At 51.8% G+C, this 22,606-nt stretch overlaps 2 protein-coding genes across 2 annotated transcripts; one reads left to right on the forward strand and one right to left on the reverse strand.

The window, feature by feature from the left end:
* Positions 1-3,200: 3,200 nt before the first annotated feature.
* LOC120689231 lies at positions 3,201-6,284 on the forward strand. The gene has a single exon (XM_039971545.1). It carries the CDS (start codon positions 3,201-3,203, stop codon positions 6,282-6,284), a length of 3,084 nt encoding a protein of 1,027 aa, XP_039827479.1.
* A 15,049-nt stretch (positions 6,285-21,333) lies between these two features.
* On the reverse strand, positions 21,334-22,370 carry LOC120687182 (protein DMP2-like). The gene has a single exon (XM_039969170.1). It carries the CDS (start codon positions 22,256-22,258, stop codon positions 21,602-21,604), a length of 657 nt encoding a protein of 218 aa, XP_039825104.1. The 5' UTR covers positions 22,259-22,370; the 3' UTR covers positions 21,334-21,601.
* Between the last annotated feature and the right edge of the window lie 236 nt (positions 22,371-22,606).

Here is a 22,606-nt window from a genome sequence, read left to right on the forward strand (position 1 = left end):
AACAAGGTGCATCAGAGTTATCATATAACGCAGCAGCAGTAGATGTAGTAGCAATATAAACACCATCCTTCAATTTAATTCCATTAGTTTGAGCATCACAAGAGTCATTACTAGGAGGTGTTTTCTTATCATTTGCAGCAAACTCATTAAAATGTTTCCTAATATCAGCTGGGGATAAAGGAAGCAAAGTAATCTTTTTGTTCTTATGCATGAAAGTGTATGTATTAGTTCTACCATGGTGTGCAACATCATTATCAAATTCACATGGTCGTCCTAACAATAATGAAGATGATTGCATAGGTACAACATCAAAATCAGCATAGTCATGATAAAAACCAACCGAAAAGTGTATGCGTGCTGATTTAGTTACCTTAGTCTTACCACTAGTGTTGAACCATTCAAGGTAGTAAAGCTGAGGAATAGAACGACTGGGAAAACCAAACCTCTTGATCAAATCTGAACTCACCAAGTTGCTGCAACTTCCGCTATCGATTATGGTGAGAACACGGCAATCCTTAACTTGGAGAAACATGTGGAACAAATTCTTGCGTTGGATTTTCTCCTCATCCTCATGTTCCGCTTTAGAAGTCAGCACACATTGCACAAGAAGACTAGGAAGGTCCTTTGTCGCTGCCGCAGAATCAATTGCCTCACCCTCGTCCTCCGAATCTGCAACAAAGTTAGCTACAAGAACCAATTCATCCTCAACGTCGCTAGCACTTACATATCCATTACCATCAGGTGCGGCGATGAAAGCTCGAGTACTTGGACAATCCTTCATGACATGTCCCATTCCCTTGCAGCGGTGGCACACGATGTTTGTAGATGATCTACTCGAAGACCCCCTTTCAAGCGTAGCATGCTTCTTGTGTTGTTGGGCCTGCACAGTAAACACATTGCTTACCTCAGAAGCCGGCGCAGGAGCTGGTGGTGTTGCTGGTGGCTTAGCAACAGGCGCCTTGGGCTTCTCAACGTCGGAATGCTGCTAAAACGATATCCCAGTGTTGGACCTGAAAGAATGTTGGACAATGCGGCGTCCTTGTACTTCCCATTCTGCCTTAAGAGCAAGATGGTACTATGGGAAAAACGAGTCCAATCTTTGTAATCAAGAATATCCTGTATATCACGATTTAAACCACTAAAGAACCTAGCACTAGTATCTGTTGGGGTCACCACCTTCGGTCAGATCGCCGGAGGTATGCGAAGACAAGGAGTCAAGGGCGAGCCGAAGCCGACAGCCAGCATAAGGTGACCCATCTTCGCGCATCTTCGGGTCAGGAAGCGAAGACGCGGCACCCGAAACACTGAAGCTGACGCCAGGAGCTATCGTGGAGGTGTTCCGTCTTCGCTGTTCCACGAGCAAGAAGACGGAGAGGAGCGAAGACTTGGTGACACGAGTCTCGCAGAGTACTTAGCAGCGGGTCCAGGAGCTTCGTCGGGAACGGCGAAGATGCCGGGGTCGGCGTGGGTCCCGCTGCTGAGCTGTGGCGCACTCAAATTGTGACGGGCAAATTACGCTCGCATCTGGAATATTCCGAGAATATTACCGTTGTAGGGGTGCAATAGAGTAATTGTACATTGAATGTGTAACGCCGCCTATAAATACCCTGTGTAATGTTCGTTGAGGGGATTGGGGGAAATCGAAAAAAGAGCACCTTAATACTAGATTTCCACGTTGTCCATTACTGTTGTTGTGTTCGTCCGTTCCGGAGACACTCTCCACCAACAGTTTGGCGCCCACGCAGGGCGAAGCGGCAGCAACACAGGCGAACGGGGCTAGCAGCGACGGCGTCTCCGTCAAGGCCCTCGCAGATGGCCAGCTTGAAGTCAACCTTCTGGACATCGGCGTCACAGCCGAAGACATCGCTGCGATGCGTCGTATCGACGCTCGCATCGAAGAGGCACGAAGGGTTCTGCAGCAGGCATTGGAGTCAGGACCGTCGGAGCCACAAGTGATGACAAGGGCGAAGGGGAAGTAGACCATGCTCACCAAAGCAGAGCGTCAAGAGCAGTACAACAAGTTGAGGGAGGAGGAGCTTCGCTGCAAGGCGATGCAGGAGAAGCTCCGTGCCCAGAGGCTGTAGCTGGAGCAATTGCAGGCTCCACCAAGACCACCCCAGAGGGAGGCAGTCATGGCCAACCCGCGACAGCAAGAACCACCGAGGTCCCGCCAGAAGTTCATGCCGATCGAAGAGATCTCTGATCATTCTGAGTCAGACGGTGAAGAGTGTTTCCGAAGAAGCCATCACAGGATATCACCATTGTCCGAAGAGCTGGAGGAGGTACAGTGGCCTCACCGTCTTAACCCAGTAATATTGCCTCAGTTCGATGGGGAGTCAGACCCCGAATAGTTCCTCCTCAAGTACGAAGCCACCATCGAAGCATCAGGAGGAGGCACCGCATGTAAGGCGAAGGCGCTCGTCCTCGCATTGAAGGGCTTGGCGCAGCGCTGGTATGCAAACATCCCCCCGGGAACCATTCTGTCTTGGAAGCAGCTTCGCATTGAGTTATGTTCAAGCTTCCGCGCCGTAAGGCCCGACGAAGTCACATCTTGCGACTTCCACGATCTAAGCAAAGGAAGCATGACCTTGCAAGAATATCTCCGGAGTGTCATGAAGCTTCGCGCAAGAGCACCCAATGTTGCCAACCAGAGCATCATCGATTCGGTGGTGAAGGGGATCAACCTGGGACCATGCGGGGAATACATATCCCGGCGTAAGCCAAAGACAGTCACGAAACTGTTCGAGATAATGCAAGAATATTGCATATCCGATCGGGCGAAGAGGAGAAGGCTCGAGGAAAAGAACGAGCAGAAGAAATCGCGAAGCAGCGAGAGGTCCCATTCGAAACCATGGCACGCCGATGAGCCGAGGCAGAAAAGAACAGTGAACAACGTATCTGAAGAGGGACCCCGAGAGGACAGACACCGTCACAAGGGCAATGGCGAAAGGGACCGACACGAAGAAAGATCCAACCTCGATGATCGTCACCATCGCGAAGACCGACAAAACAAAGGCCGAAGGGACAGCGGTGGTCGAAGGGAGAAAATTCCGTTCTGTTTCTTCCACGGCAAGGACAAAGGCCACTGGACAAATGAGTGCCCCTTCGCAATTGAAAGGAAAGAGGAGTTTGACCGGCAGAATTCCCAGCCAGCAAAACCAGTCAATCATACCTCGCATATACCGCCTCAATCTTCGACAATGGCAAATACTTGGGCTCCTACACCGAATTGGCCGGTGTCGTACCCGGTCTTCAATTATAACCCACTGCCATATGCACCACCTCCGCAACAATCATTTCCAATGCTACCACCACCACAGTACAATCAGTCATGGTCCAGAAGCACAACACCGCTCTCTTGCGACACAACAAATTTACCTCCACCGCCAAAACTAGAGCCGGGGCAGATCCCCGAGCGAGCAATCGACACACCTTCGGGCAGCAGGGTCAACATCATCAATGCCATCTCCGGAGGATCCAACGAACCAGTCCATGAGACAAAGAAGCAGCGGAAAGAATATTTCAGAACAGTCTCCCACGTCAGCGAGGGCAGATGCTTCCGGACAACTTGGTCGCATGTCCCAATAACTTTCACGCAGGCAGACCTTCGGCTGCAGCACTACCCACATAATGACCCCCTCGTCATAAGGGCGAACATTGGCAAGAATTCAGTGCACTTCGCGGGGAATGATGTAGGGAGAATCTTGGTGGACAACGGGAGTTCGGCAGATATCCTCATCTGGCAGTGTTTCGTCAAAATGGGGTTCACCGAAGTAGCGCTGAAGAAGTCACAGTATCCACTCATTGGGTTCGGAGGCAAGAGAATCGAAGCTCTTGGAAAGATAGAGCTCAACGTAACGTTTGGTGAAGGTGCAGGACAGAGAACTGAAGCAATCACCTTCGACGTGGTCGACATCAACTATCCCTACAACGCCATCTTCGGTCGCAACACCTTGGTCAAATTCGCAGCAGTAATTCATCAGTCGTACCTATGCATGAAGCTACCCATGGCCGGAGCAATTATCACAGTCTTCGGAAACCAAGAAGAAGCAAGAATGTGCGAGGACAACGCATCAACCTCAGACAAGAACGTCCATGTCATTGAAGCACTAAAAGAGGTCAATAATGGTGAAAATTGCGAAGAGCCTGAGAAGCTAGGGGGTGTATCCCCAGCGGAACATACGAAGAAGGTGCCCTTGTGCGAAGATGTGCCTGATCAAATGGTGATCATCGGAAAAGGGCTTGAAGAGGCCAGGCTTATACAATTTCTCCGCAACAATCAAGATGTGTTTGCTTGGTCCTCTTTGGATCTGCGAGGGGTCAGTCGAGAAGTCATCGAGCATGAGCTCAGGGTGAGTCCGAAGGTGAAACCCGTAAAGCAGGGCCAAAGATCAATGTCCGAAGAAAGGCAGAAAGCGGCTCAAGCCGAGGTACAAAAGTTGCTGGACGCGGGCGTCATTCGCGAAGTCCAGTACCCAGAATGGCTAGCAAACGTTGTAATGGTACCAAAGAAGAACGGGAAGTGGCGAATGTGCATTGACTTCACAATCCTGAACAAGGCGTGCCCGAAGGACGAATACCCACTGCCGCGAATTGACACCTTGGTCGATGCAGCAGTTTGTTCGGAGATGCTCAGTATGTTGGACTGTTTCTCAGGTTATCACCAGATATTCATGAACAAGGCGGACGAAGAGAAGACCAGCTTCACTACCCCCTTCGGGACATATTGCTACGTGAGAATGCCGGAGGGCCTCCGCAACGCAGGATGCACTTTCAATAGAATGATCAAGAAGGTACTGGGAGATCAACTGGGAAGGAATATCTCCGCGTATGTCGATGATGTCGTTGTTCGAAGCAAGAGGAGGGAGGACCATATCCAAGATCTTTGCGAAACATTCGCGAACCTTCGCCGCCATGGCTTGAAGCTAAACCTGGAGAAGTGCGTCTTCGGAGTCCGACGAGGAAAATTATTGGGATGCATGATAACAGAAAGGGGAATAGAGGCAAATCTGGAGAAGATAGAAGCAATCAGGCGGATGAAGCCACTGACCACCAGAAAGGGGATACAGAAGTTGACGGGCAGGTTGGCTTCGCTTAATCGATTCATATCAAAATCAGCTGAGAAGTGCCTACCATTTTTCAAGGCGCTGAAAGGATCAGGCAACTTCGAATGGGGCGAAGAACAGGCGAAGGCCTTCGAAGACCTCAAACAGTATATCGAGAAGTTGGCTGTCATGTCCAGCCCTTCCGAGAAGGCGGAGTTGTTGTTATACATCTCCACATCAGGCGCAGCCGTCAGTGCCGCCCTTGTCGAAGAGCATATGGTCGAAGGGGCATTAACCCAGTTGCCCATATACTTCGTCTCTGAAGCCCTAAACGGGTCAAAGTTGCTATACTCAAAAATGGAGAAGATGGCATATGCGGTGGTCATGGCATCACGCAAGCTGCGTTACTACTTCCAGAGCCACAAAATCAAGGTTCCAACATCTTTCCCACTTCGGGATATGTTTGAGAACAGAGAATCCTCCGGCAGGATAGGCAAATGGGCTACGCAACTAGCCGAGCACACCATTGACTTCGTCTCCAGATCAGCAATCAAGTCACAGGTCTTGGCAGATTTCATCGCAGACTGGACACCAGTCGCACCTTCGCAAGAGCAGCCGAAAATAGAAGCAATATGGCAACTTGAGTGTGATGGGGCTTACCAGAGAGACGGAGCAGGGGCCTCGGCAGTTCTTACAGCACCTTCGGGTACACAGCTGAAGTACGCAGTCAGGCTTGACTTCACCGGGTGCACAAATAATGTAGCAGAATACGAAGGCCTTCTCCCAGGTCTTCGCAAAGCAAGGGCACTGGGCGCACAAAGACTGACTATCATATCCGATTCAGAGTTGATCACAGGTCAAATAAACAAATCCAACAGGACTCTCAAGCCAGAGCTGGCAAAATACTTGGCAGCGGTGCGAAGCATGGAGAAACACTTCCTCGGATTCAGCATCCGTAGTTTCTCCAGAACAAAAAATAAGCAAGCTGATCAACTGGCGAAGGCAGCAGAACAGTTTGATCCATTACCGCCAGAGGTTTTCTTCGAAACATTAAAGCAGGCCTCCGTAAATTGTGCCGAAGAACAAGCTAAATTCATCAATGCCATAACCAGCGAAGACTGGAGGGCCGCCATAATGGCCTATCTTCGCGGACACTTTGTCCCGGAGGATGAGAAGGAAGAAAAAAGAATGGCACTTCGAGCGAGAAACTACAGAATCATAGGTGAAGAGTTATATTGAGGGGGAGTCTGCGCACCACTCTTAAGGTGCATCTCACGCGAAGAGGGAAAACAGCTGCTTGAAGAGATACATGTAGGGATGTGTTCCTCGCACATCGCGACGAGGGCCCTGGTCGGCAAAGCTTTCCGTGAAGGTTTCTATTGGCCATCGGCCGTGGCAGATGCTCACGAGGTGGTTCGCACGTGCCCAAATTGTCAAAAGCATGCCCCCTACAGCAAATTCCCACCCGACGAGGTGCAGATACTACCCCCGGTGTGGCCCATCGCGCGATGGGGAATTGACATAGTCGGACCATTGCCCACGGCTCCAGGAAACTACAAGTACGCCGCTGTAGCGGTGGAATACTTCTCCAAATGGGTCGAAGCCAAAGCACTCAGGGACATCACAGCAGGAGCCCTGCAAAAATTTTTCTAGCAGAACATCGTCTGTCGCTTCGGCGTTCCGAAGGAGGTCACAGTGGACAATGGCAAACAGTTCGATTGCGCAACTTTCAGACAATTCACCACACAACTTGGCACAAACTTATGTTTCGCATCGGTTTACCACCCGCAGTCCAACGGCGCGGTGGAAAGGGCCAACGGCATCATCTTTGCAGGCATCAAGAAAAACATCACTGAGCTGCCGAAGGGAAAATGGGTGGACGAACTGCCGAGGGTCATGTGGTCTCATAACACGATAGAGTCTAGGACCACAAAGTTCACACCGTTCAAGCTCCTATACGGCGAAGAAGCCGTAACACCTGAGGAAATAAAGCTCAAATCCTGGAGAACAGCCGAAGGAGCAGAAAACATCGAAGAAGACATCAAGCCCTCAATTGACACAATCGAAGCTGTTAAGATACAAGCAGCAATCAACTTGGGTAAATACCAAGACGAAACGCGAAGGTGGAGGAATAAGAAGGTGAAGCCCAGGAATATCAGAGAGGGTGACTTGGTGCTTCGAAGAATACCGAAGGCCAAGCAGAAAGGGAAGATGTACAGCAAGTGGGAAGGCCTGTTTATCGTCGCATCGATGGCAAGACTAGAGGCTTGCAGACTCCGCACGCTAGAAGGCACCGAAGACCCATATTCATGGAACAAGGACATGCTACAGAGATACTACGTGTAGGGAAGTCGTGTAGGGAAGTGTGTAAAAGCCACCTGAGGGAAATAACCGAAGGGGCTCGTAGAATAAATTTTCTCCTTTTCTCCTGTAAATTAGCACAATGTACCAAAGGGCCCGTACTCTTTTCCTCACGGGGGAAGCTTTCGAGTGTCCACTCGGGCGCCGGAGGTGTGAGGTTTTTAACGAGGCGGAACCCTATGTAACCCCTTGTGAAATATAAACAAGGCCCCCAACAAACGAGCGCGTTACAAAGGCGCCAAAGCATCTATCCCTCTTCATCAACGCGAAGAGGGGAGTCATTGGCGCGGAAAACAAGCCGTTAACGCTTGAAAGAAGTGAGCATGAGGAGCAAACCCAATTGAGGTATTCGCTCCCCTTAGCTCCACTTCCCAGAAAACAAAAATCCCGTCGCTGGAGCGACGGGTGGAAAGTCCTGTCGCGCGAAAGCTGAAGGCTAGGCGCGAACCTCTCCGGCTAAAGAGCTGAAAGTCCCCTAACAAAAATCCCGTCGCCGGAGCGACGGGTGGAAAGTCCTGTCGCGCGAAAGCCGAAGGCTAGGCGCGAACCTCTACGGCTAAAGAGCCGAAGGTCCCCTAACAAAAATCCCGCCGCCAGAGCGACGGGTGGAAAGCCCTGTCGCCGAAGCGACGGAACTAGTCCCCGCAGGCATGCAGCAATCAATAAGAAGCCGGAGTTCATCATCCCCGCCAGTCGAGCGAAGGGGGGGTGGCGCTTCGCAAACAAGACGCACGACGCCAGTGAAGATAAACAGCCAAAAAAAACGAGTAACCTCTCCCGTGCAAAAGGGGGGGTGGCGCTTCGCAAAACACACGTGTGCACAATCGAAGGTTGAAACGCCTGACAATATAATAAATTACAAATTACATGTTGTTACACCACGAAGATACACTTCGCCCGAGGACATGAAATAAACTACAAATTACATGTTTGTTACACCGCGAAGATACACGTCGCCCGAAGAGACGAAGTAAGTTACAAAGTACATATTGGTACAAAGCGAAATTACACTTCGTGTGAAAGCACGAAGAAACAAATCACATGTTCACATCTGAGGCCTCTTCTTCGAAGACCAGGCGGTCCACCTCGGATATCACGTCTCGAACCGCCACATCTATTATCTCTTCGGCCGTCCGCCGAAGAAACTTTTCAAAGTCGCCCCCTGAAACCGAGGGCAACGCACATCAACTAGAGCTCTTGGCGAAGATGCCTTTGCATCGATACATAAATTCGTGAGGTGCCAGGGGCTCTTCGTCCACTGGCTCCGGCTTCGGCTCGCGCAGACCAGCCGGAGAACTATACGGCCTATCGGTGTCAAGAATCTGTCTTATTTCATGACGAAGCCTGCGGTTAGCAAGGATCCTCGCGTGTTTCGCCAGATCACGCTGAAAATCGGCAAAAAAACGCTTCGCTTGTTTGTTCCGGCGATCATACACACACGCCCTATTCGCCCAAAATGCTTCAAATGAAACCGTAGGATAACAAATATGGAACTTCGTCCAAGACGCACCAGCAACATAAAAGTTCCCCCAATTCAGCCGGTGAGGAGCAACGTCTTCGGCCGCTTGCGCAGGGGCCAACGCAGGGTCCTGCGCAGGCACCGAAGGTGTTAGAGTACAAAAATAAGTATTACAACTGACACCCTATACAACAGCCTACTGCGACCCTCGCACCTCGCCAACCGGAGGACGGGAAGAGGACGCCCTCGTCTGGTCTTGAAGCCCTAGGGCTGCATCAGCACCGCTGCGCCCGTTGTCGCCGGTCGTATCCTCGCCGCCAGGTCTCTCTTCTGCGGGCACAGCCTCTTGGAGAATGGGCTCCGCAATAGCGTCAGCTTTAGACTGTAGCTGAAAGATTGGAGTTCAGAAGTCAGCAAGTTCTCCGTCAAGGAATCAACATAGTAATAGATAAACGAAAGTCACCTGGTTCTTCATCCGCTCGACTTTGCGCTGAACAAGGGCACGACCTTCACCTTTGAAAAACCGCTCCATGAAGCTGACAGCAATGTTCTTCACCAAAGCAGGGAGCGCGTCCGGGTTGACAGTATCCTTGCCTGGCCAGCGGAAGGAGGGGTCGCGAAGGGAACGAAGTTGAGCCTTCGTCACAACGCTAGCCTGACCAGCTTCAGAGGGGAAGAGGCTGTACACGGCGGCGCTGAGCGTACGGACGGCGACCATGGCGCTGATGTCTTCGTGAAAGTGAGCCCCACAATCCAGCATGGCGACGCATGCTCGAAGCCACTGGAAGAAGGAGCCCAGGCCAATGGAGTCGGCGCCCTCCGGGAACATATCCGGAGCCACAAGCCCATAGCGGGCGAGGAGGTCAGGCAGTTCTTCCTGCAGCTTTTCCGACCCAGTCTTTATTGCCACCTTGAAGGTGCAAAGCCGCTGTTGCATTGTATCTCGGCGCTTCGCGGCATCTTCCGCAAGCAACTTCGCAGCCTTGGCGGCGTCCTCGGCTCTCACCGCTCGTTCAGCGGACGCGAGGAGCTCCGTGGTGAGGGTTGTTTTCTCCTCGGCAGATCTGGCGAGGCGCGTCTCCAGCTCTGCTTTCTCTTTCTCCAGAGACGCCACCTTCGCCTCCAGGTCGGCGACATCAGTTTTTGAACTGTTTTCGGCTGCCAGTTGCCGAGCAGCACACCGCGCAGCCACGAAGGCCTTCAGCGATAAATCTTGGGCACTCTCCAAGATGTTGTTTACCCCGCTCCCCATCAAGTCCTTTTCCATGAGGGGAAAGCAGAAGGAGTCGCCTGCCGCGGCCAGAAGCTCACGTTCGCGGTCCCGGCTCTCAAAACAAAGAGATTTCACAATCTTCCCGCCAAGAAGCACAGCGGTGTGCTTCACACCAAGTTCCACAGCAGTAGCTTCGGGATCAGCATCACGGACAAAGAAACTACTGCCGTCCGACGAGCTCGATGAAGCTTCGCTGCCGTTTTGCTTCGCCTCGGAGGGGGATGCAGTATTCCGGGACGAGGATGCAGTTTCCCCCCTTCTTCTAGAAGACACTTCGGCCCCATCGCCGGTGGTAGGGGCTGCGCGAGAGGGGATAAGCGGCGGGGGGAGTCAGCCACAATGTTGACCTCCTCGACGTGCCCCTCGTCTTCGCTCTCCTGGGCAGTGCTGAACTCGAGATCCAGGGCGGGACGGACCGCCTTCAGGGGCACCGCCACCTGAGGGATGTCAAGAGGTGTCGCCTCCGGAGGAGGACGATTGCTGTCCGCACTTCCGCCATCTTCGGTTCCCCCTTGTTCCACAGAGGAGATTGCTGCAGAATGGTATCGAGCAGCCGGCTTCTCTTTTTTTGGCTCCGCGGACGAAGAAGATTTTTTCCGCTTTGCTTTCTCAAGAGCCTTTGCCTTCTCCGGGCCGCCATGACCTTCGGCAAGCTTCAACTCTGCCGATCGAGGAGCAGCCGAGAGGCCCAGCGCGTGGAACACCCGGTTCCGTCGGGCCCCACCAAGATGGCCGGCGAGGGCTTTGTACTCGTCCTTCGACACCGACCCGATCAACTCATCGGCCCGGGACTCGATGACAGCAGGGTCCACCCCTGCATCGTCGAGGTAGCAACAGCTGTAAGCAAAAACACGAAGCATTGCACCTCCTTAATGAGATCAGGTTCGAAAACTCACGGTCGCTCTGAAGGTTGAAAACGGTCGCGAAGTCAGGTACCGGAATACCCTCGATCCAGCGGTCTTCGGCTAACCAGGAGGAGACGCTCCAGCCGGCCTTGACTGGAAAATAGCCACATGCGACGAATTCTTCGACGAGGTCGCGGGTGCTAAAGGTCTTCGACAGTTTTCGAAGAAGGGCGAGAAGAGCTTCATCTTCGGTGCGGACATTGGAGGAGGCCTTCGGAACGTCGCCAAGATCAGAGATATGGTCGACGACGAGAGGATGGGTCCTCGTGACGGAGTCCAAAGTAACCTTATGGTAGAACCAGTACGAGGACCAGTCGTTTGCCCATTTGTTCTTGCTCGCCGTGACCGGGCTGGGAAGATTTTTGTGAAATGCGAAGGTATAACACCCGTACTGAGGAACAGCTGATATCTCCGCACCTCCGGTCGATTCCACTGAAATTTTCTTCGGCTGGTAATGCACTCGGAAGGCACGAGCGAAGCCTTCAGCGCTCGGAGTTAGGCGACAGGTCTTCGCCTGCCACATATACAGAATTAACCGAACCACCGAAGTAGGTGTCATATGATGCAAGTACACTCTGAACAAATGAAAAATATCCACTACCACAGGGTCCAAGGGCATCTGAAGGCCAGCGGTAAACAAATCACGGAAGACCACCACCTCATCGGCGCGGGGATGTGCAGAAATCTCGCCCGTCGGTGGAGCACGGACATCGTCAGCAGAGACGAAGCCCCGACGTGCCAGGTCATCGAGGAGGGAGGAAGTCATCTTGGACAAACCGAGGACTGTGGTTGTCGGATCTCCCGGTTGATTCCTCTTCGGCGCCATTTCTGAAGTTTCCGAGTGTTCTGAGAACTCCACTCTCGAGCTCTGAGAGGGCCTTCGTGAATCGAGAAGCGAAGAGGCAGGGAAGCAGGGGCGGTGAAAAGTAAAATGAAGAGTAACAGGGCCACTATTTATAGGCAAAACGGCAAGCGCGAAAATTCACCGCGTGCGAGATGAAAAGACGCCAATGCCCCGCGCGGCGCGTTTAGGATTACGAGGCTTCGAGGGCTTTACGGTCTTTTCATGTCTTCGCGCCAACGCAATTTCTCCCGCCAAATTTCTAATCCACCATCCTGCGCGCGAACTAACGGTTACGAAAGCGAAAAATTTGGCTTCTTCGACGGGGGCACAACTTCTTTACAGGTGAACACGGACTGCGCTTCGACGACAACCAGCGCGGCGCCCAGCCCGAAGGGTGGCGCTTCGGGACGTCGACGGCGTCCACAGGGTCGAAGCCGCGCCCCTAACGGAGATCGGGACGAGGCTCCGAGGGGCTACTGTTGGGGTCACCACCTTCGGTCAGATCGCCGGAGAAACACGAAGACAAGGAGTCAAGGGCGAGCCGAAGCCGACAGCCAGCATAAGGTGACCCATCTTCGCGCGTCTTCGGGTCAGGAAGCGAAGACGCGGCACCCGGAACACTGAAGCTGACGCCAGGAGCTATCGCGGAGGTGTTCCGTCTTCGCTGTTCCACGAGCAAAAAGACGGAGAGGAGCGAAGACTTGGTGACACGAGTCTCGCAGAGTACTTAGCAGCGGGTCCAGGAGCTTCGTCGGGAACGGCGAAGATGCCGGGGTCGGCGTGGGTCCCGCTGCTGAGCTGTGGCGCACTCAAATTGTGACGGGCAAATTACGCTCGCATCTGGAATATTCCGAGAATATTACCATTGTAGGGGTGCAATAGAGTAATTGTACATTGAATGTGTAATGCCGCCTATAAATACCCTGTGTAATGTTCGTTGAGGGGATTGGGGGAAATCGAAAAAAGAGCACCTTAATACTAGATTTCCGCGTTGTCCATTACTGTTGTTGTGTTCGTCCGTTCCGGAGACACTCTCCACCAACAGTATCATCATCATCCTCACGAATACCACAACGTGCTAGACCAATAAGCAATTCCTGATAATATTCCTCTACTCCTTTATCACCTTGTTTTAAATTTTGCAATTTTAAACATAGATCGCGCTAGTAATAAGGAGGAACAAAGCGATACTTCATGCGTTGTTTCAAGTTTGAGGCACATCAGCAGCATTACCAGCATTGGCCAAGTTTGAGGCACATCAGCAGCATTACCAGCATTGCAAAGATCATTCCACCAAAACAAGACAAAACTAGTAAATTCACTAGTAGCAAGTCTAACTCTATGCTCAGCAGGAACCAAATGAGAATTAAACTTTTGTTCAACAGTGAGTTCCCAATCTAAATAAGCCTCAAGATCAGCAGTACCAGCAAAAGGAATCATGGTAAATTTAGTTTTAGCAAAAGAATCATTGTTACCACGATTATGATTACCTCCCATACCTTGACGATTGCGCCGAAGACGGTACGCATCACGATCCTCATCATCATCAAGGACGGCATCCTCATCCTCGTCCTCATCACCATCAGGAGGGTGGCATCGGTGTCGCTGTCGAGGGGGATATTGTTCAATATGCTCAAGGCGTGTGACAACTCCATTGATACTGCACATCATCTCATTGAACTTCTCGTCGATGTAGGTGCGCTGGTCATCAACAAGTTTCTTAAGTTCATTCTTGGAGACGCATTCATTGAAGTCTGTAGGGGACTCCCCTCCTTTACCTGACCCTATCATGGTTAGAAGACAGCAAAAGACAATACCAAGGTATTATCCCTATCAACTAACAAGTACTGGGTGATGGTGAAAGTGGAGAGCAAAATCTCAAGTGGCTTACTACCGTCTTGCAAGTGTTCTTACCAAAGCCAAATAGGATGGTACAATCTGTTGTTGAGCTGGGTGTAATAATTGCAAGATGAACCTGTACTGATCGAAGTATATGTGGAGCTGTGAGGACAGGCACAATATGTAGCAAGGAGTAGCAAATAACAAATGCAGATTACCAAAGTTCAATAAGTATCCAAAGTACAAGTTACAATTGCTGGCTAAGATGTGTCCTAGGCGTAGCACAACAAGTTGGAACAAAAAACTGTGGATAAAGCTCAAAGAACAAGCAAAACATCACTCTATGCACTTGTTTTTAATCTTTTCCCCGAAAAACCTCCGCGACTAGTAGGAATCAAGATTTCTTATTTTTCAACTATTTTTTTTATTTTTCTCCAAACAGATGTAACACAAGCTCCAACCACAAAAATTTGCATCTTAAACAGAGGTGGGATGTGGCCTACAGAAAATCAGGAGCGTTTCTGAAAAACTGGAAAATCACTTGGAAGCCTCAAAACTCTTTCTTCCCGAATTTTTTTGAATTTTTTGAGATCGGCTCCAAATGGTGTTGCAGTTTTATTGTATGTACAGAATTTCGTCTTCTCTCTGCTATAAAAAATTGAGCAAAAACAGAGCACCGAGCGAAAAGTTATACCTGTTTTACCGAAGGTAACTCAAGTTACGCGTTTCCAATGGCACAACTCGGCAGATTGGCTGGCGGCGGTTAAGGCAAAGCTTCCCTATCCCGGGCACACAAAGCGACTGAGCAAAGCGTCTCAGCTAGGGCAAAGTATCCCTAGTATATGCAGCAATAGGTATCGCCAGATGAAATCAAGAAAGGCTGTGATGCAAGGCGAAAAAAACAAGGCGGTTTGCAACCTATCTAGGGCTGGCGCGGCGAGAGTTCACGCAAGGCGGCTAGCGAGGGAAAGTCGAGTAATGGGGTGAATCGACTTGTTGTTTGGGTAAAAGTGGATGGGATAGCAGCGGAAACAAACAAACTGCAACGGGCGATTGAACTACGACTACGAACACACTAAACCAGCAACAAGACTCGACCACGGACACAAACTCAACAAAGCGAATCTGAAACGAAATTACAAAGGCTAAAACGGATCTAGGATAGTGATATTTTTGTAGGGTTTTTGTGGACTCTAGGACAGTGACACGAAATGAATCTAAAGGGAAAAACGAAGGGTAATACCTCACGGGAAACCTGAAATCTGATACCACTTGATGAGGACTAGGCCCGATCTTCCGAGAGGTAGAGGTAAATTCGATTGGTGGAGTGTGTGACGTTGGCGATCCGGCTTCTAATCAGCACGATTCAAAGTCAAGCAACCATTACACCACTGCTCCGTTGGTTATCAACCAAGCACAACTTGATTGATCTCGCCGAGAAGGCTTTTCCTGCAAGCGAATCGAAGAACACAAACAAGAAGATGTAAACACGCAATCTGATATTGCAAATATGAATGAAGCGAATCAAAGAGGGGTTCGAGAACTCGATTCCAAAAAACTAATCGACACAGTGGAGGAGATCAAGAAACCATGCAGAGGTGTTGGCTGAATCCGAGATGAACGTGAAAACCGAGTTGGAGTCGACTTGTAACTTAGAGATGAGGCCGGTTCGTGCATGTCCAGCGTGGCGATGTCCTCATCAAATACAGACCATCCATATCACTTCTATGTCATTGTTTATATTTTCGCATGCACTACATGTTATTGCCGTCAAAATGCACTAACAGACTTGTTAAAAGGTACGGTGAGAAGACAAGAATACCCCTCCTCCACTAGTTTTTTCTTGAGCGCTCTTCCACCCTCCCATCCCAATGCCAATCTCGCGAAGGATCCCACCAACCGCCGAACCCTAGATCTCGCTGGACGTTGGGCGCTGGGCGCAACCAGGGGCGGATCCAGCGGTGGGTCTAGAGGGGCTCCAGCCCCTCCTACTGCCTCTGGATCCATGGAGCCCCTCCTAAGCCTCCCCTATAATTTTTTGCAATGAGTACAATGCGAGGAGAGGCTAAAGCTGTTTAGAGGTAGAAGATAGCCCCTCCTAAGAATTATTCTAGATCCGCCACCGCGCGACTACTGGGCGGAGCTGGTGTAACAGCCCAAAGAAATCGGCCCAACGAGCTAAGTGGGCTGCAAGCCACTTTCGCGTGGGCTGTAGACCGGTACTGTAGCACCGTAGTACTGTAGCGACAAACGGGTTGGGCCGCGTTGTTGGCTGAGTTTGCGGGGTACTGTTCACAAGAAAAACACTGTAGCACATCGGGAGCAGCTGGTTTAGCACCACCTTGCTTTCCGATCGGTGGGTGAGCCAACTTAAATAGCTGGCTGTAGGAAACTGTTAATTCCGGATCGATCTTTTTGCGCGAAGCGAGGACGAAAGCGTAAGAGAATTAATTAGTAGGTGTAGTTTACTCAACGTGCAGAGTAGATCTTAGCCGTTCTCCTAAGCCAGGTCGTTACAGTGGTATCAGAGCCGACTCTCGCGGTTTCACGCCACATACGGGCAGAAGTGCGCGGGCATGAGCACGGGCGCATGGGGGCGCAGATGCCACCGGCATGTTGATGGGCGTGTGCGAGGCACAGACGTCGCACAGGGACCGTTGGCACTGGACGCACGGACGTGGCACATGGGACCATTAGCACTAGACGTATGGAACGTGGCCAAGAGAGGAGATCCTGCTCCTTTGGACGCACGGACGTGGCACATGGGACCATTAGCACTAGACGTATGGAACGTGGCCAAGAGAGGAGATTCTGCTCCTTTGTCCCATACGGGGTAAGTTGGCTCCGCTGTTCGACGAGGACGTCGAATCCTTTAGGGTGGGTGTATGTAACAGCCCAAAGAAATCGGCCCAACGAGCTAAGTGGGCTGCAAGCCACTTTCGCGTGGGCTGTAGACTGGTACTGTAGCACCATAGTACTGTAGCGCCAAACGGGCTGGGCCGCATTGTTGCCGAGTTCGCGGTACTGTAGCTCGGGCACTGTTCACGCAAAAAACCTGTAGCACGTCGGGAGCTGCTGGTTTAGCACCACCTTGCTTTCCGATCCGTGGGTGAGCCAACTTAAATAGCTGGCTGTAGGAAACTGTTAATTCCGGATCAATTTTTTTGCGCGAAGCGAGGATGAAAGCGCAAGAGAATTAATTAGTAGGTGTGGTTTACTCAACGTGCAGAGTAGATCTTAGCCGTTCTCCTAAACCAGATGCGCGGATACTGGGTGGCGGGAGCAAGCAGCATGGGCGCTAGGCGCTGACAGGCCACGCTAATAGTGTTAGCGGGAAAAACCTGGTGTCTTGTCACCATACCTTTTAATAGATCTGTCAGTACATTTTGACGGCAATGGTATGTGGGGGTTGAAAAAATGTAAACGATGGCATATAAGGAATATGGTAATTTCCAATAGCATATAAAGGATGGGCTGCATTTTTCAATGGCTAGAGGGAATTGACTCTATAGTTTTCTAGTGCCCTTCTTAGAGGAAAAGCTCATATTGCTGTCAGAAGCTTCCAAAGCGCATATTATTAGAATAGAAGGGACAAGACTTTTACCTCTCCATCCTCCAGGATCAGTAAGACCATCTTTGTAGAGAGTGACATGTGTCTTCACCAACAGCAAATCTAATAATATTTCCATCTCTTTGGTGCGTATATCTACCTCCATTACGGTTCACTTACATTGATAGCTACGTGGAAGCTCTGACAACCATTTTCTATAGGCCAACAGAGATAATAAGGGTCTATTTGGGAGGGCTTCAGCTCCGGCTCCAAAACCGGCTTCTGCTGGAGCCCTCCCAAATGCTATTTTCAGCGAGGGCTCCAACCTTGGAGCACCTTGGAGCCCCTGGAATCGTGCTCACTGGAGCGGATAGGGCAAGGCGGAGTCAGGTAATCGTGGCTCCGTCAGGCTCCCATGGCTCCTCCATGCCCTTTGCCAGCCCTGCCCCTAGGTGGGGCTCGCCGGGGCACGGTCCATAGGGAGGAGGTGGCTGGCCGACGACAATCATAGGGGCGCGCGGTCCATGGGGAGGAGGTGCCCGATGGCAGCCATGGGAGGAGGTGGCCTGCAGCGGCCGCGAGTAGGGGCCGGCGGGAGGTGGTGGCCCGGCATGGAGGCACTCAGTCTCCGGCTCCATCGGCGAGCTCAGCTCCTGGCCGGTGTTGGCGTGGCCTTCAGGCTGCAGCTGCGCCCATGGGGGAGCGGGCTCGAGGCGGTGCGGGAGCACGGGCCCGAGGCGGGCGGCGCTGGAGCACCGGCCCGAGGCGGCCGACGGTGTGGAGAGGATGGGGCTAGGACGGCCGGTGGCGTTGGGGAGCAGGAGGAAAGAGAAGTGACGGGAGGGGAAGGGATAAGGAGGAAAGAGAAGGAAGGGAAAAAAGAAAAAGAAAAAAGAAAATGGAGAAGGAAAGGTATAATGGACATTCTATCTTTTCTATGTATTTTCAATAATTTGGAGCAGTTGTTTTGCCAAACATTTTGTAAAATGGCTCCAGCTCCACTAGAGAAGCCGCTCCACTAGAGGAGCCGGAGCTCTGCCAAACAAATCCTAATATTTTGCTCTACCTGAGACTTCCTTTGCTTCCACATCTCTAGGGCCCCAATCTTATGAGTTGTCATCACATCGTGGCTTCAAGATTACCCGCAAATTTAGTAATACCTTTATCCTTTTCTGGTTTCCGGCCAGCGGCCATCTTTTACTAGTTTCTTTATAGTACTGATGAAACGGTTCTGTATTGCTCTTGAATTGAGATGTCATGCACAGTACAGTCTTCTTCAAATTGGCATCAGCTTTCAGTGCTTGAGGCAACCGCTACTTGTACAAATTTATCAAGGTCTTACACTCAATTTCTTGGCTTCCACACCATTGATCAACATGGTCGTATGAATGAGGAAACAAGTAACGAAATGATGATCAGCATGAAAGAGTTTATCTCATGGGCAGCCACCTCTGACCTGCACCCTGTTGCCGTCTTGTCGTCAGCGGCACTTGCGGAAAAAGTGGCAGCAGGCACGGGCAGGGAGCGGTCATGGCGGCGTAGCAGCTCGCCACGGGCTGGCCGCCGCCATAGCTCGTCGGAGTCGTCACGGTCATGGGGAGGCTCTGCTCGGGTGGGCAACAGATGCGCTGGTCATCTGGGTGCATGGTTGTATGTGCTTGAGGCCCTGCTAGGCGCGTCGGCGACCAGGGGCGTAGACAGGGGGGGCGGGCAGGGGCCTGCCCCATGGTCCCCAAATTTATATGGAATATTTGAATTTTGATTAAATTTTTATATAATTTAGTATGGTTGGCCTCCTCTAATAATGAGAAAAACAAATTCCTGGCTCCGCCCCTGTCAACGACCGTCTTGCGTGCCAGGTGCCGCGGCGGGGAGCGTGGTGGAGCAGGAGGCCGATGTCGTGGGGAAGAGGGTGGCGGTGGAGCGAGCAGAGCAGAGCAAGCAGCGGGTGCTCAGGCGCAGTATCGGAGGTGTCGAGATGAGCAGAGCAGAGCAAGCAGTGGGTGCTCGGGCGTGGTGTCGGGGGCAGCCGTGACGCGCCGGAGATTACCGCACATGACGACGACCGCGGCACTGGCTTCAGCGTAGATTGTGCAGGCAAGGGCGGCAGGTTCGAGTGCAAGGCTGCAGCGGGGGAGCTCGGCTTATCGATGTTACGCCGCTAGTGACGTCTCCTCGCCGGATTCGGGGGAGATTGTGATGGCTCTAGAATAGCACGAGGAAGCTGCAGCTGAACGGTGGATGCGAGGCAGGGGCTGAATCTGATCGTTAGCATGGGAACGGACAGCCGAGAAATTTCGGATGACGTGGCCCAATCAAAGCTTAATTTTCTAGTTAGGATTCATCGTAAGGAGATAGGTTTTTTTTTTGAAACCGGGTCTATATTTCAGATGGTTTACATCCCAAAAATTACAAAGACATCCCTGAGAGAAACAAAATTACATCCAAATCCTTGCAAGAAACTCCTCGGTCTTCCTCATCGCGATTGGAGCAGACCACAATGAAGCCGGCCACCTACCCGATGCAGGAATTTTAAAGTTTTTGAGTGGCATGAAGAGTCGCACATCGGAAGCACCGATGTGTGTTGTAGTAGCTGGACACCCAGGGCTAGCATGCTGGCTAGTAGTAGTAGCCATCTCCTCGCTGGAGATCGAGGGGTCTGACGCTTCAACTAGGAACCACCTCGCCCCGCCAAATAACAGGGCATCCAAAAGGGGAAGTAAACCACTAGAAGAGGTAGGAGCTAAAACCAACCCAATTTCACAAGTTGGTAGACAAACCTCTCAAGCCCGACGGAGACGCTGGCAGCAGAGATGAGGGTGGGATGCAAACGTCAAGGCTGGAAGATAGAAAAGGTCGACAGAGGCGTCGTCCTTGCAATTTCCAGTGAAGAGGGACTTTATTCTCCTTGCACCACCACCGGAGGAGGGAGCTTCGGATTCACCAATGCCGACGCCAGATCCAATGTCGCTCCACCCTCCAACGTTTTTCAAAGTACCAAAAGCACCTGCAGCTATCTACCTTACACCGGGACAACCTACCCTACTATATTGCTAATATACAAAGGGGGAAAGATAGACCCGCTGTTGATTCAGTCGATTCCTCTGCTCCTTTGTTGCCAGCAAGGGCGGCAGAGGCGAGGAGATCGATGAATCGGCGGAGGAGACGAAATCGCCTCTCGAGTTGCCTGTTTGAACTGTAGAGCCTAGAAAGTTCGAGAGAAGTGGTGGATTGGTTCTAATAATTTGTTTGTAAGGAGGTAAGTTTGTAGCGACAACACTTTCTAAATTTGGATGTGTTGTAAGGAGAGGTTAAAACACAGCCATCCGTATTAGTTGGGTCCTTACTAATATGCCCCCTGGTGCTTTTAAGGTCTGGCTCCGCACCTGCTACAGGTGCAGATATAGGTCGCGTGCCGCGATGGCCGATGGTAGTGTTCCAGTGGAAACGGTAGCCTTGCATGTTGAAGAGACCCTTTGCGGTGGATTTGAGCTGCGGTGGAATGAAGATGTCGTGAGTCATGTATTGACGTTCCAATCCAATTGATGTCAAATTGAGCGGTATATATTGTGCGGCGGGAATACGTTCTAATCCGACGGGATGTCAAGATTAGTCGAATTTAACAAAATCATCCAATATTATTGTTGTTGTTTTGTAATTTCAATTTATTTGTTTTTTAATATAATCTTACTGGAACCAAACACGGCCGTTCTAATCTTACGGGATGTCAAGATGAGTTGAATTTAACAACGTCATCCGATATTATTGTTGGTTGCTACGTCTATTTTCAATTTATTTATTTTTTAATATAATCAGCAGCCCTCCAGCCTATTTCATCATTTAGAGAAAAAAATGTAGGTGGCGTGCGTCACCCACCCCGCAACATCTGCCATTGCATAAACACTGTGCGCCGCGGGTCGCTCGAGTAGTCCAGAAGCGGAAGCGAGGCGTTGAGTGGAAGCAAGTAAAAGCAAGACCTGACGGAACGGGTCAGTCGTAAGCAAGCAATAGTCAGCAGGGAGTTGGCGAGGGAAGCAGCAGTCTTCGAATATCTGGATAAGAATAATGCAGTGACTGTACTGACACGAGGAGCTTGCCGCGAAAACCAGTCAACCAGTATACAAACAAACCTGATAAAAAAAATCAAAGATCAGGGAGACGACACAGCACCCGGACTCCTCGAGTCCCGACTTTTAGACCCCAGACAGTCGATCACACGCTGACACAGCACACATGACACACGAAGCATGCCCACAAGTATACACAACATCGCACGCAGCGATCGAAGCAACCAATAGTTAGTCGGCTCGGCTGGGGCTAGTAGCCTAGTACTTGCGCTCGAAGTCCTCGGTGGCGCGCGTGGGCTGGTAGCCGATGCCGTGGCGGTTGTTCGGGAACACCATGAACACGTACCCGGCGGCGGCGCCGACGACGGGCGGGAGCACGGCCATCATGGTGCGCTCGTTGGCCTCGAGCGCCGGGTACAGGCACGCCACGGTGTCGGCGTCCAGCAGCGCGATGGTGGCGAACACCAGCAGCGACAGCGCGGCGTGGACGAAGTCCCCCGCGCGGAGCCGGTACGCCGACAGGTCCCGGGCGGCCGCGTCCGGGTCCGGGGAGAAGGTGCGCAGGCCGCGCCGGGTCACCACGCCGTAGTACACGCGCCCGTCCGCGCCCACGTAGCTGTCGGTGAAGGAGGAGAAGGCGCAGAACCCGCCGCAGAGCGCCACGAGGAGCCCGCTCAGCGCCTTGTTGGCCGCCGCGCAGTGCCCGTTGTTGGTGACCAGCGGGGTCAGGAACTGGAACAGGAACACCGTGCCGCTCGGGAGCAGCTTGATCAGGTCCGCCACGCCGCGCAGCGCGCGGTCCGCCACGCTCACGCTCACGCCCCGCGCCGGCGGCGACGCCATCGTCGGTCTCGGTCCGTCCTCCTCGGTGCCGGTGCTGCTGCTAGCTAGTAGCTGCTGCTGGCTGCGTAGCATGCAGTTGCTGCTAGTCTGTGCCGATTTGTTAGCTTCCGGCGATCGGTGTTCCGTGGCGACCGGGTCGAATGGCGCCGGTGATTTATAGGCCAGCAGGGCTGCTTTGCTTGGTATCATCGGATCGATGCTGGCACTGGCAGCGCGTGACATGACATGATCTTGTGTACGAGCCGAGACGGGGGAGCAGAGCTGGAAACGGTTGCTTGAAAGGATGGTGCCGTGCATCCGTTTCCCGGTCGGCGCTGTTGGTTTGCTTGCACTCCTCGACGACATGGATCGACCCACCGAGAATGAGATAGCCTTTTTTGCACGCGTTAAGCAGGGAGCCAGGGTCATAGGAGATGCATG

The sequence above is a fragment of the Panicum virgatum genome, chromosome 9N (genome assembly GCF_016808335.1).
Source record: "Panicum virgatum strain AP13 chromosome 9N, P.virgatum_v5, whole genome shotgun sequence".
Classification (NCBI taxonomy): domain Eukaryota; kingdom Viridiplantae; phylum Streptophyta; class Magnoliopsida; order Poales; family Poaceae; genus Panicum; species Panicum virgatum.